Source organism: Microcaecilia unicolor, chromosome 5 (assembly GCF_901765095.1).
Source record: "Microcaecilia unicolor chromosome 5, aMicUni1.1, whole genome shotgun sequence".
Lineage (NCBI taxonomy): Eukaryota > Metazoa > Chordata > Amphibia > Gymnophiona > Siphonopidae > Microcaecilia > Microcaecilia unicolor.
The window spans coordinates 84249337-84261964 of record NC_044035.1 but is presented as its reverse complement, the minus strand read 5'-3'; the positions used below and the strand labels follow the sequence as shown (position 1 = coordinate 84261964).

General features: G+C 44.6%; 1 protein-coding gene across 1 annotated transcript in view; it reads left to right on the top strand.

Annotated features, from left to right (window-relative positions):
- Nucleotides 1-12130: 12130 nt before the first annotated feature.
- Nucleotides 12131-12628, top strand: part of FAS (Fas cell surface death receptor) — a 69389-nt gene continuing 68891 nt past the window's right edge. The window contains exon 1 of the mRNA XM_030204825.1: nucleotides 12131-12197. Within this exon, the coding sequence (XP_030060685.1) occupies nucleotides 12135-12197 (63 nt within the window). The 5' untranslated portion in view covers nucleotides 12131-12134. The remainder of the gene's footprint in view (nucleotides 12198-12628) is intronic.

Sequence of the window (12628 nt, the reverse complement as noted above, 5' to 3'; positions counted from 1 at the left end):
CAATATCGCTCACAAAAATGTTAAAAAGACCCGGCCCAAGAACCAAACCTTGCAGCATACCACTGGTAGCATCCTTTTCCTCAGAATGAGCTCCATTTACCAATACTCTCTGTTGCCCTCCACTCAACTAGTTCCTAACCCAGTCAGTCACTTACTTCCACTTCCAGCTCTTCTCCAGTCCTCCAGGACCACTCCCGACTCTAGAGAAGCATTGAAAAGGTCAGCCAGCGGAACCGCTAGAACTTCCCTATGTTCCCTCTATACCCTTGTATGTGTGCCATCTGGCATTGTTTTGTCTACCTTTAGTTTAGCCAGCTCCTCTTGAACACAATCCTCTGATAATCGTTCAGGGACTACCACCCCTCCATTCTTATTTGTGTTTGTCTTCTGCAGTCCTGCTCCCGGCCCTTCAGCTGTGAATACAGAACAGAAAATTTGTTAAGCAATTCCGCCTTATATTTATCAGCTTCTACATATTCCTGCGCCTTCACTTTCTCAATGCCACTCTTGCACTTCCTCCTATCACTAACATATCTATTTATTTAAAAACTTTTATTCCGCTAGATCCAAAGTTATCTGTGGATTACATAATCACATACATAATATAAAAACAACCTAAGTCATACAAACAACATTGCAAAACATCTTCAAAGTCAACATCTTGAGACAGGAATTAAATCATTATTCACCACCCCATCTGTAAGCTTGCAAAAATAACAATGCCTTGAGCATTCTTTGAAATCTGTAATACTAGCCGTTAAGCTCGTTAAAACAGGTGAGATTTCTAGCTACCCTCCTCGCGCCGCTCCCTCCCCCCCTCCTTGCAGGGCCCCCAGCACTGACCTGACAGTGCCTCTCACCTGCAGCGCTTCCATACGGAGGTGAGAGGCGCTGACAGGTCAGTGCAGGGGGCCCGATACGGAGGGGGTGGGAGCGGCGGCAGGGATGGGGGGGAGGGTGGAGGTTGGTGCACGCGATGTTTGTTTCCAGGCGGCAGCGGCCGACAGTCCGACAGTCCGACTCCGTTTCCCTCTCTGTTCTGCCCTATGACATCATCACATCTTGACACGAGGGCGGGACAGAGAGGGAAGTCTCTACTACTGTGCATTTGCAGGTGAGTCGGTCACTTGCCATTTATATGTTTGATTCCTTATTCACATTACTAACTTATTCCAGTAAACTGGGTCAGCAATATAAAAGATCTTACTTTTATTCTCATCATCATATGGAATGTATCACATAGAACATTAAGTAACTTTTAAAAAAATGTCTTGTCCTTCCATTTTACTACTACTACTACTATTATTGAGCATTTCTATAGCGCTACAAGGCGTACGCAGCGCTGCACAAACATAGAAGAAAGACAGTCCCTGCTCAAAGAGTTCACAATCTAATAGAAAAAAAAAAAATAAAGTAAGCAAATCAAATCAATTAATGTGAACGGGAAGGAAGAGAGGAGGGTAGGTGGAGGCGAGTGGTTACAAGTGGTTACGAGTCAAAAGCAATGTTAAAGAGGTGGGCTTTCAGTCTAGATTTAAAGGTGGCCAAGGATGGGGCAAGATGTAGGGGCTCAGGAAGTTTATTCCAGGCGTAGGGTGCAGCGAGACAGAAGGAGCGAAGTCTGGAGTTGGCAGTAGTGGAGACGGGAACAGATAAGATTTTTTTTCTTCCATTTGCATCTTTGCTTTCCTGACTACTCTACCAGCTTCTCTTAGCTTTTCGTCTGTCTTCCTCTTTTTGCCATCTCTTGTAGTTTATAAATAACCTCTTTTTCCTCACCTTTTCAGCTACAACATTTGAAAACCCAAGTGGCTTTCTTTTCCTCTTACTTTTATTTATTTTCCTTACAAAAAGATTTGTTGTCCTTACAATAGCTCCTTTCAAGTTTTGCCCACTATTTTTCAACTTCGTCTCGATGTTCCCATCCAGACAGTTCCTTGGGGTAATCCTCCATCTGAACAAAGTTAGTTTTTTTGAAGTCTAGAACCTTCACTTTTGAATGAACCCTCTCAACACCTGTCATACAGTAGATGATCACCTACTATAGCATCAGAAACACTCTTCCTATTAGTAAGCACTAAGTCCAGTATGGTCACAACTGTGAATCCAGCACTTAGCTAAAATAGGTAAACTGGCTATCTGATAGTTTGAATCTGTTTCCAAATCTGTGCAGTTAACTTTAGGAATGGGTGTTAATTCTGTGTGACCCATTTCCAGAGGAAAACTACCTTCAGATAGAGTCCATACAACAAATAGGGCAATCCAATGTGCAGTACTCATAGATGAATCTTAAATCAAATAAGCTCCTGTTCAGTTTTCTAATATACCTCTGAATATCCTTGATAGAAACCAGAAGGAATTCCTCCCAATCACCCTTAATATCTCCATGAGTATCGTTCAAAAAAAATCCTCAACCTCTTCAATATCAAGTGATGCATGTGGGTAAGAGGAACCCGAATTATAGCTACGTCTTGCAAGGTTCCGCGTTAGGAGTTACGGATCAAGAAAGGGATCTGGGTGTCGTCATCGATGATACGCTGAAACCTTCTGCTCAGTGTGCTGCTGCGGCTAGGAAAGCGAATAGAATGTTGGGTGTTATTAGGAAGGGTATGGAGTCCAGGTGTGCGGATGTTATAATGCCGTTGTATCGCTCCATGGTGCGACCGCACCTGGAGTATTGTGTTCAGTACTGGTCTCCGTATCTCAAAAAAGATATAGTAGAATTGGAAAAGGTACAGCGAAGGGCGACAAAAATGATAGTGGGGATGGGACGACTTTCCTATGAAGAGAGGCTGAGAAGGCTAGGGCTTTTCAGCTTGGAGAAGAGACGGCTGAGGGGAGATATGATAGAAGTGTATAAAATAATGAGTGGAATGGATCGGGTGGATGTGAAGCGACTGTTCACGCTATCCAAAAATACTAGGACTAGAGGGCATGAGTTGAAGCTACAGTGTGGTAAATTTAAAACGAATCGGAGAAAATTTTTCTTCACCCAACGTGTAATTAGACTCTGGAATTCGTTGCCGGAGAACGTGGTACGGGCGGTTAGCTTGACGGAGTTTAAAAAGGGGTTAGATAGATTCCTAAAGGACAAGTCCATAGACCGCTATTAAATGGACTTGGAAAAATTCCGCATTTTTAGGTATAACTTGTCTGGAATGTTTTTACGTTTGGGGAGCGTGCCAGGTGCCTTTGACCTGGATTGGCCACTGTCGGTGACAGGATGCTGGGCTAGATGGACCTTTGGTCTTTCCCAGTATGGCACTACTTATGTACTAATGACTCTCTCAAGTTATTAACTTTTTCTGGAAACATTTAGCCAGTTTGGGCATTGTCAGAGTGTGGTCTCTCTTGGACACATATATGTGTTCCTAAGATGGACTCTGGTTCCATTTCTGCTAATAAAGATTCACCTGCTACCACATGGGCTTCCCTTTTCCTCTTAAATTAGTTCCTGTTTGGTTTACTGCACTGCATCCTACAACTATGGACTTGTTACTCTGTATAACTATTTTTCTTCTTTTTCTTTCTTTCCCCTCTGTCCTTGTATTATCGGTACAGAGTGTAACTGTTCCTCTGTTTCCTTTCTGGAAATTGTTTTGCAAAAATGTATTAAAAAAATAAAAACTTACTTGTAAAAAATGGTTTAACTTCTGTGATAGCAAGAACTCCAGCAGGCCAAAACAAAAGCAATTTGCCAGAGGGAATTTACCAATCTATGTACTGCCCAATTGCAGGAGGTTCCATTACCTCTTCTGTAGCACATGGACAACGTTATACTACTTATTTATTTGTTACAGTGGTAGCCCACATTTTCCCACTTATTTGTAGGCTCAATGTGGCTTACATAGTTCCGGAGAGGTGGTTACACACTCCGGTGTGAACAATACAGAGTGGTTAGTACAATTAATTAGGGGGCCATTTTACTAAGCCGCATAAGCGTCTACATGTGCCCAACATGCGCCAAAGTGGAGTTACCGCCTGACTACTGCGTGGCTCTTGCAGTAATTTCATTTTTAGTGTGCGTCCGATACATACATTTGAAAAATACTTTTTATTTTTGGGCGCACATAACGGACGCGCACCAAGTGGCATTTGGCACGCATAGATCATTATCGCCCGGTTACCGTGCGAGTCTTTACCGCTAGGTCAGTAGCTGGCAGTAAGGTCTCAGACCCAAAATGGACAAGTGGCAATTTTCATTTTGCCGCATGTCCATTTTTGGCAAAAATGTAAAAAAGGCCTTTTGTACAGGCGTGCTAAAAAATGGATTGGCACGTGCCCAAAACCCACGCCTACCCTACTGCAAGCCATTTTTCAGCGCGCCTTTGTAAAAGGACTCCTAGATATGGGGTGGTTTGTCCCATGCAGACTGCAAGGATGAGATCTGCGGCAAGGGAATGAGTATTGTCCATTTCCTAGTTTAATTGTTGTGTTTCATTATTCGGTGTTTGTCTGTTCTGTGGGGTATGCCTTTTTGAAAAGGTGAGTCTTTAGGTTTTTTCGAAGGCTTAGATGGTTATTTGTGGTTATGGTTATGTAAAGGAATCAATTCCATCCATATTTTAAAAAATATATTATAGTTTCTACATTTTTCATAGTTATTATTGTTTATTGTTTATTCATTTACTAGACTGTCGCTTATTACAAAGATAAATCAAAACGGTTTACAATATAAAATAACATTAAAACAGTAAATAGACATACTCTGAAATCCATTTATGATAGAAAAGCACTACAAAAGTCAACACACAGATTTCAACGAGCTATAATCATAAACATTAGTAAAACTCAAAAACTAAAAAAAAAATTTTCTTCATTTTTATTTTAAGCGTTTTTTTCAAATGATTCTCGAAAGGGGTCTTTTACTAAGCCGCGGTAGCATTTTTAGCTCACAGTAGAAATCAGCTGGCGGTAAATGCTGAGATGCCCATAGGAATATAATGGGTGTCTTGGCATCATTTACCACCTGCTGATTTCTACCAGGAGCTGAAAATGCTACTGAGTCTTAGTAAAAGATCCCCTTAATGATGTGGCATTTTGTTGCACAATACTATATTACAAAAATATTTCTGGTATTTTAAATATTCCCCTTTCCGCTGCAGCAGTGAAGCAGCCTTAGTCAACCCTCCCTTTCCAGGAAAAGCTAATGTGTAGTATTTATCATTAGCGTCAGAGATGAAACCAAAACCTTGGTTCAAAATCTTTTTCAACATGAAAGGTACATTGTACCAATATTTTTCTTGCCTCTGTTAGTGGTGTCTTTCCAATGCTTATGACACATTCAGAGATGATAAAAATGGAGTGATCACAATTCGTGTAAGTCCTTTATATTGTTTTTATAAGCCACTTCTTTACAGCTTCAATGCTCAGATGATTTACTAGGTGGTGTTTTATTACACCTACTGTAATTCTGCTGACTTAAATTGCTGGCACTGCAGAAAGTGATTGGTTTTCTTGGGCACCTTCTCACTTGGACATTTTCCCCATCATTGATCACTTGAGTTTATCAACTGGCGCTTGCCCCTTCTGGGTTTCTGAGTCAGGCTGTACTTGCTGGGGCTCGAAATTTTCTGATGTGCTGGAGGGTGTTGCTTGGGTTCTCTCATGAAATAATTTTTATGATGATAAACAATGGTTGCACTGTGTGGAGCAGAGTTGGTGAACTTAAAAAAATTCTTACCCCTCAGTCAGGGCTGCTGGCTAAGCTCTTCAGTTCAGGTATCCAGGATCAGGGTCCACAAAACAGATTGTACTTCAGTCAAGTTGGACGCAGGCTGGGGTCAGACTAAATTCTGGTAGGCCGAAGGATACGCCCACCCTAGGGGGTACAAGAGTCCTCTCTTCTTAAATAACGACCAGCAGTCTCAGTAAGTGACTTCAAACTTTCTTTTACTGGAATGCTCAACAAAAGGTTTGTGGTAAGAAATTGTGGATATTTCCAGATGTTACTAAATCCACTCAAGACAGACGAAAGTACTTCCTGGATATGAGAGAAGAAATAGAGACTTTGGGTGCAACTTTTTTACTGGCATACCCTTATAAATGTATGGTATGGTATTTGGGAGTGAAATATGGGGGGGGGGGGGGGGGTTGCACTAGAAAAGCTTAGAACCTTTCTAGACCTGAAAAGGGTGACAAGTAATGTAATATCTGCATAATTGGTTGTTTACGATTATATAGCTGTGGTTGAAATTCAGGCTTGGGCCTTACTTTTTAATTTTAATGAATACCTAATTTAATCTTCTTGTCTTATTAGCCACTCTCCCGCCATTGGTGGTCTAAGGAAGGGATTAATGTGTTATTTTATTTTTTCTTCTTTTCCTTTATTGTAATAATTTTTCAGATGTATTTTTTCTAAGTTTCATGTAGCAAGTGGATACTTGTGTATTATGATTGAAATAATAATTAAAAATTTTTTTAAACTTTCTTTTACTGGAACAACTCCAAACCATCAACAGTTCATGAACAATCTTCATCTCTATTGGTTTAGGTGCAGAAGACAGAACCACATCCATCAATAGTCTGTCCCCATCCCGGTCCAAGTACACTTCGGTCCAACACTGAGGGCTGTACTTTTTCCTTCTCTTGAGCGTGAGGATCCTTTGCACCCACTTCCATCCCAGCTGGTGTGCCCCTTTCTGCCAGGCACTCCTTTCCTGTTGTCTCCTTGATGGGAAGATTCCAACAGTCCCCTCTGCATATTTGGCAGGGGTTATACCAGGTCCAACCTCCCCAGAATTTCACTGGTTTCCCTCTGGGATTCCCCCTCAGTTCCTTGGGTTTCAGCAGGGGCTGGGCAACCAAAGACCGACCGACCAACCTATTCACAACTCTTTTTGCTTACTTCTTGTCCTGCCATAAGAGGCCAGGCTCCCTATATCACCACCCACCAGGCCGGTTCTATCAGTCCCACACTCTCATGACCCCCTGGAAATTCCTCCCGCCCTTCACCCATAGCAAGGCATTTTTAAGAACAGCTTTTATCTGGAGAGAGTTGACCAAGTCAAGACAGGCAGAAGGAGCCTTAGACAGTCACTTGCTTTCTTCCACTTCAAACATTTCACTGATTCCTGCATTCAACTATGCTTAAGGAAACTCACGCAGTAGAGTGGAATTTTTACTCAAATTATTTATTCTCAGGACATCATCAGACCTCAGGAGACAGAAAGTGGGTTGTAACGCTCTAGATATACTCTATAAAGATTAACATGGGGGTGGGTGGGTGGGTAGGGTGATTGCCCCAGGCTCTGTGTCACCTGGGTAGTTCTCCTTCCGATGTTAAATTAGGAGACTCATAGGCAGATGATTAGGATTACCATATTTGGTCCCCCAAAAAGAGGACATGTGCCCCGCCCCTGCCACACCGCGCCCTGCCTCCTTTCATACCCCACCCCCTGTCACGTATCGCCCTACCCCTTTCACCCCCCCCCCGTCACACACCCCTAAGGGTGCCCTAGCCTCCCCTCTCCTTACCTTACTCTACTGCCCTGGTGGTCTAGTGACCTCTTCGGGGCAGGAAAGAGCCCCCTTTTCTTTCCTGCCTGTTGTGCTGCCCTGCATTCTGTTCCCCTTGCAATGCTGAGTGCTGACGGTCTCGGCGCCAATTCAAAATGGCCACTGAGAGCTGAACTGAACATATGGTAACCCTACAGATGATCAAAAGCCCTGCGCTGTTCCAGCGCTATTTTTACAGTGCTGCTTGGAACAGCGCAGGGCTTTACCGCCCCTATGATCAGAGATAATTGCATGTAAATTTAAGCATGCAGTTCTAATCATAGGGGCTGAAGGTCCATGGGACCACCTGACCCCAATTACCCACACCCCGAGCCAAGCGAAATGGGGGCAGGAGATCTGGAGGTCTCCAGCCCCCCTTCTCCCCCAGCATTCTCTCAGATGTCCCTGGTAGCCCAGTGGGCTGCGGTCAATCTCCCCCCTACCTGGTGGTCTAGTGACCCTTCCCCACACCCCTACCTTTGGTTGGAGGTGGCCTCCCTCCTCTTCCATCGGCGCCACCTCAAAAATTGTGGTGCCCAGCCCTGCCCAGTGCATCCTGGGATGCGCTAGGTAGGTCTTCACACCATATAAGGGAGAAACTCTGCCCTCAAACATAAGGAGGATAACTGACTATCTTACATTTCACAAAATATTGAAATCCTATCTCTTCAAGAATTTTTTGCCTCCATAGACTTAGCATACAATCCTACCACTGTTCCTAGCCACGTATTAACTGAACCAACAATGAGATTCCCCTGTTAGCCTGTTCCTATATCTTGCTTTCTCATAACAACACACAATTACATTGCTACCAGTACTCTATCACACTGAAAAGGAGGAGCAGGAAGAAACCAGAGAGAAAAACAAAAGAAACAGATGAGACCAAATAGTGAGAAGAGAGAGATGCTGAACAATAAAACCAAGCCAGAGACACCAAAGTATGGATATTTTTTATTGTCTGATAGCATAAAATGTCTTGGGACCCAGCTCAAAGTTTCAGAACCTGAACCTATGCCTCACATAATGTTTATATGTTGGATATTGGATATAACAAAAGAGAGGGAACGAAGTACAAATTAAAGTCCAAACAAAAAAGCAGCACTTTCTGTATCCAAACAGAAAGTGAAAGTGCCTTGTTGCTTTGTAGCTTTTACTATATGAGACGTGGGGTAAGGAATAATATATTGTAGAGGAATATATTCGAGTTATTCCCCAAGTTTTCCACGTCATCACTGTGACCCCTGATGCAGGTGCTAGTCACCGAAACACGGCCCGTGTCGGGTCTTTTTGTCAAGGCTCATTCATTAAAGAACTGTGTTCCATTTTTAAAGGCCCGTGGTGCTGTTTTTTTGTTTGGACTTTATATGCTGGATATTGTCAGCTGATTTGCATTTTTCATTGCATAATTAATTTTCATTTATGTGGGACATGTCACCCAACCTAAGTAGGAGCCAAGATATTTTTAAAGAATGTACTTTTAAGATATACAGGAAAAGGATATATTTTAAGTAGATTAGCAGGCTTATTTTCGAAAGAGAAGGGCGTCCATCTTTCGACACAAATTGGGAGATGGGCATCCATCTCCCAGGGTCGCCCAAATTGGTATAATCGAAAGCCGATTTTGGGCGTCCTCAACTGCTTTCCGTTGCAGGGATGACCAAAGTTCATGGGGGCGTGGCAGAAGCGCAGTGAAGGCGGGACTGTGGCGTGCCTAACACATGGGCATCCTCAACCCATAATGGAAAAAAGAAGGACATCCCTGACCAGCGCTTGGGCGACTTTACTTGGTCCTTTTTTTGTTACGACCAAGCCTCAAAAAGGTGCCCAAACTGACCAGATGACCACTGAGGGAATCGGGGATGACCTCCCCTTACTCTCCCAGTGGTCACTAACCCACTCCCACCCTAAAAAAAAACTTTAAAAAATATTTTTTGCCAGCCTCAAATGTCATACCCAGCTCCATGACAGCAGTATGCAGGTCCCTGGAGCAGTTTTAGTGGGTGCAGTGCGCTTCAGGCAGGCGGACCCAGGCCCATTCCCCCCCCCCTACCTGTTACACTTGTGGTGATAAATGTGAGCCCTTCAAAACCCACCACAAACCCACTGTACTCACATGCAAGTGCCCCCCTTCACCCCTTAGGGCTATGGTAGTGGTGTACAGTTGTGGGGAGTGGGTTTGGGGGGGGGGGTTGGGGGCTCAACACTCAAGGTAAGGGACCTATGCACCTGGGAGCAATTTCTGAAGTCCACTGCAGTGCCACCTAGGGTGCCCGGTTGGTGTCTTAGCATGTCAGGGGGACTAGTGCACTATGACTGCTGGCTCCTCCCATGACCAAATGGCTTGAATTTAGTCGTTTCTGAGATGGGCGTCCTCAGTTTCCATTATCGCCGAAAATCGGGGACGACCATCTCTAAGGTTGACTAAATTTCGCAAAATGAAAGGTGGGCGTCCATCTTGTTTGGATAATACGGGTTTCCCTGCCCCTTCACAGGGACGTCCTGCAAGGACGTCCTCAGGAAAACTTGGGCGCCCCTTTCGATTATGCCCCTCCAAGGTGCTTGTTTTCAAAGTTATATGGAGGGGCATTTTTGATATGATGTCTAAGTCCAACTTTGGATGTTTTGCTCAAAATGTCCAGAATCCGAATAGCAAATATAGCCATTTTCGAAACAGCAAAACGTCCATCTTTCATTTCGATAATACGGTCGGGGACGCCCAAATCGCGAAATTTAGGTCGACCTTAGAGATGGTCATCCCTGATTTTCAGCAATAATGGAAACCGAGGACGCCCATCTCAGAAACGACCAAATCCAAGCCATTTGGTCGTGGGAGGAGCCAACAGTCGTAGTGCACTGGTCCCCCTGACATGCCAAGAAACCAACTGGGCACCCTAGGGGCACTGCAGTGGACTTCAGAAATTGCTCCCAGGTACATAGCTCTCTTACCTTGTGTGCTGAGACCCCCAAAACCCACAACTGTACACCACTACCATAGCCCTTACAGGTGAAGGGGGGCACTTAGATGTTGGTACAGTGGATTTCGAGTGGGTTTTGAAGGGCTCACATTTACCACCACAGGTGTAACAGGTATGGGGGATGGGCCTGGGTCTGCCTGCCTGAAGTGCACTGCACCCACTAAAACTGCTCCAGGGACCTGCATACTGCTGTGAAGGCCCTGAGTATGACATTTGAGGCTGGCATACAGGCTGGCAAAACATATTTTTAAAAGTTTTTTTTTGAGGGTGGGAGGGGGTTAGTGACCACTGGGGGAGTAAGGGGAGGTCATCCCCGATTCCGGTGGTCATCTGGTCGGTTCGGGTACCTTTTTGTGCCTTGGTCGTAAAAAAAACAGGACCAGGTAAACTCACCCAAGTGCTGGTCAGGGATGCCCTTTTTTTTTCCATTATGGGTCGAGGACGCCCATGTGTTAGGCATGCCCAAGTCCCGCCTTCGCTACGCCTCTGACACGTCCCCGTGAACTTTGGTTGTCCCTGTGACGGAAAGCAGTTCGGGACGCCCAAAATCGGCTTTCGATTATACCGATTTGGGTGACCCTGTGAGGACGCTCATCTTCCGATTTGTGTCAAAAGATGGGTGTCCTTCTCTTTCGAAAATGAGCCTATGTAACTTTGTAAGTCTATATGCTTAGAAAATGAGCTTCCACAAAATTTTTATGGTGGAAAATTGCCCATGCGCGGCCCCACCCAGAGGCATAGCTAGGTGTGGCACCAAGAGAGCGACTGCTCCCCCAAACAGACTTCGGACGGCGATGGTGCCTATTTTTCCGGTGGTCCATCACACCTACACAGTGCGTGTGCTTGCCCATGCAGTGTGCATGCATGCCTCTTTGCTCCCCCTGGCGTCACAACCTGGCTATGCTTCTGGCCCCACCCTGCCCCACCTGGGTGTCCCAAATTTGCAAAATGAAAATCTAGTAACCCTACTTTTCAGGTGCCTTGGGTTTAATCATCATGATCATCATCATGTCATCAGCTTGTTTTTTTGCCAACCAGCAGAGACGCAGAGAGGAGGGGGGCAAGATTCCCAGGGCCCAACTTCCAAGGGGGCCTCCAGTGCCGGCAAGGTTCCAAGGGAGCAGAACCTTCTTCCTGCCTGCCTGCTTCTAGGTCTGTATCTCCTGCTTCTGTGTGCCAGGACCCAGGTGATTGTCCTCTCCTGATCCTATGTGTGGGACCCAGGTTATCATGTTAGTGCAGACAGAGAGGAGCAGACACAGGAAGGTAAGGTAAGGGGTGGGGGCAGCAGCCTGTGTGTGTGTGTGTGTGTGTGTGTGTGTGTGGGGGGGGGGGGGGGGGGTTGCATCGCAGTGGCAGCAGCCCAGGTGGGGGTAGTGGTGCTGCCCAGGCCTGTCTGTGTCTCTCTGCAAGCCTGCCAACCAATTTGTTCAATGTGGCATAAAATATTTGTTAATTGATTTAAAAATTCCTGGTGGAGGGACTTTTTCAGAGATTATGGACTCAGACCTAAAAAGAGAGACCTTTATTGCATCACACAGTGACTTAAGTCATTTTTCCATAGTGCTTCCTTAAAGAGGGGCGTTTCTGAGGGTGTGGCTTTGACTTACTGGTGGAGGAGTTCTTGTAAATCTTAGTTTCACTTTGGTGACAAGTGCAGGCATGTCGGAGAGAAGGACAATGATGATACGTCTGAAGATTCTGAATTTGGTATTTTTTTCCTTGGTAAGTAATTTAACTTTCTTTTATGCAAAATGTGCTTAGTTTGTTACCAGAAACTGTGGAATTTAACTAAAGGTTCTGTTGGAGGCCTGACACAGAACGAGCTTGCAGTCTCAAAACAGAAGGCTTGATCAGTATCCTTACTGTCTACTTAAGATATCCTGCAACTGGGGTAGCGGCTTCTGTTATAGGGAGGGGTGAAAACCGGTTTTTTCAGCAATCTCTTATAAAAATTGTTCCAGTGCCCCTGCCACAGCGTAATTAGTAGCCTTGCACTTCTTAGGTTTATTGTTTGCCGCTATGGCTCTTACATTTGAGTCAAAGTCAGCTAACGTGCTTTTTTGTAATTTTTTCTCTACTTGCAATTAAGTTTCTTAGCACGCTAAAGGGGTAGTTTTTTTTTTTTTTTTTAATTTTACGTAGTGGTAGTAAGC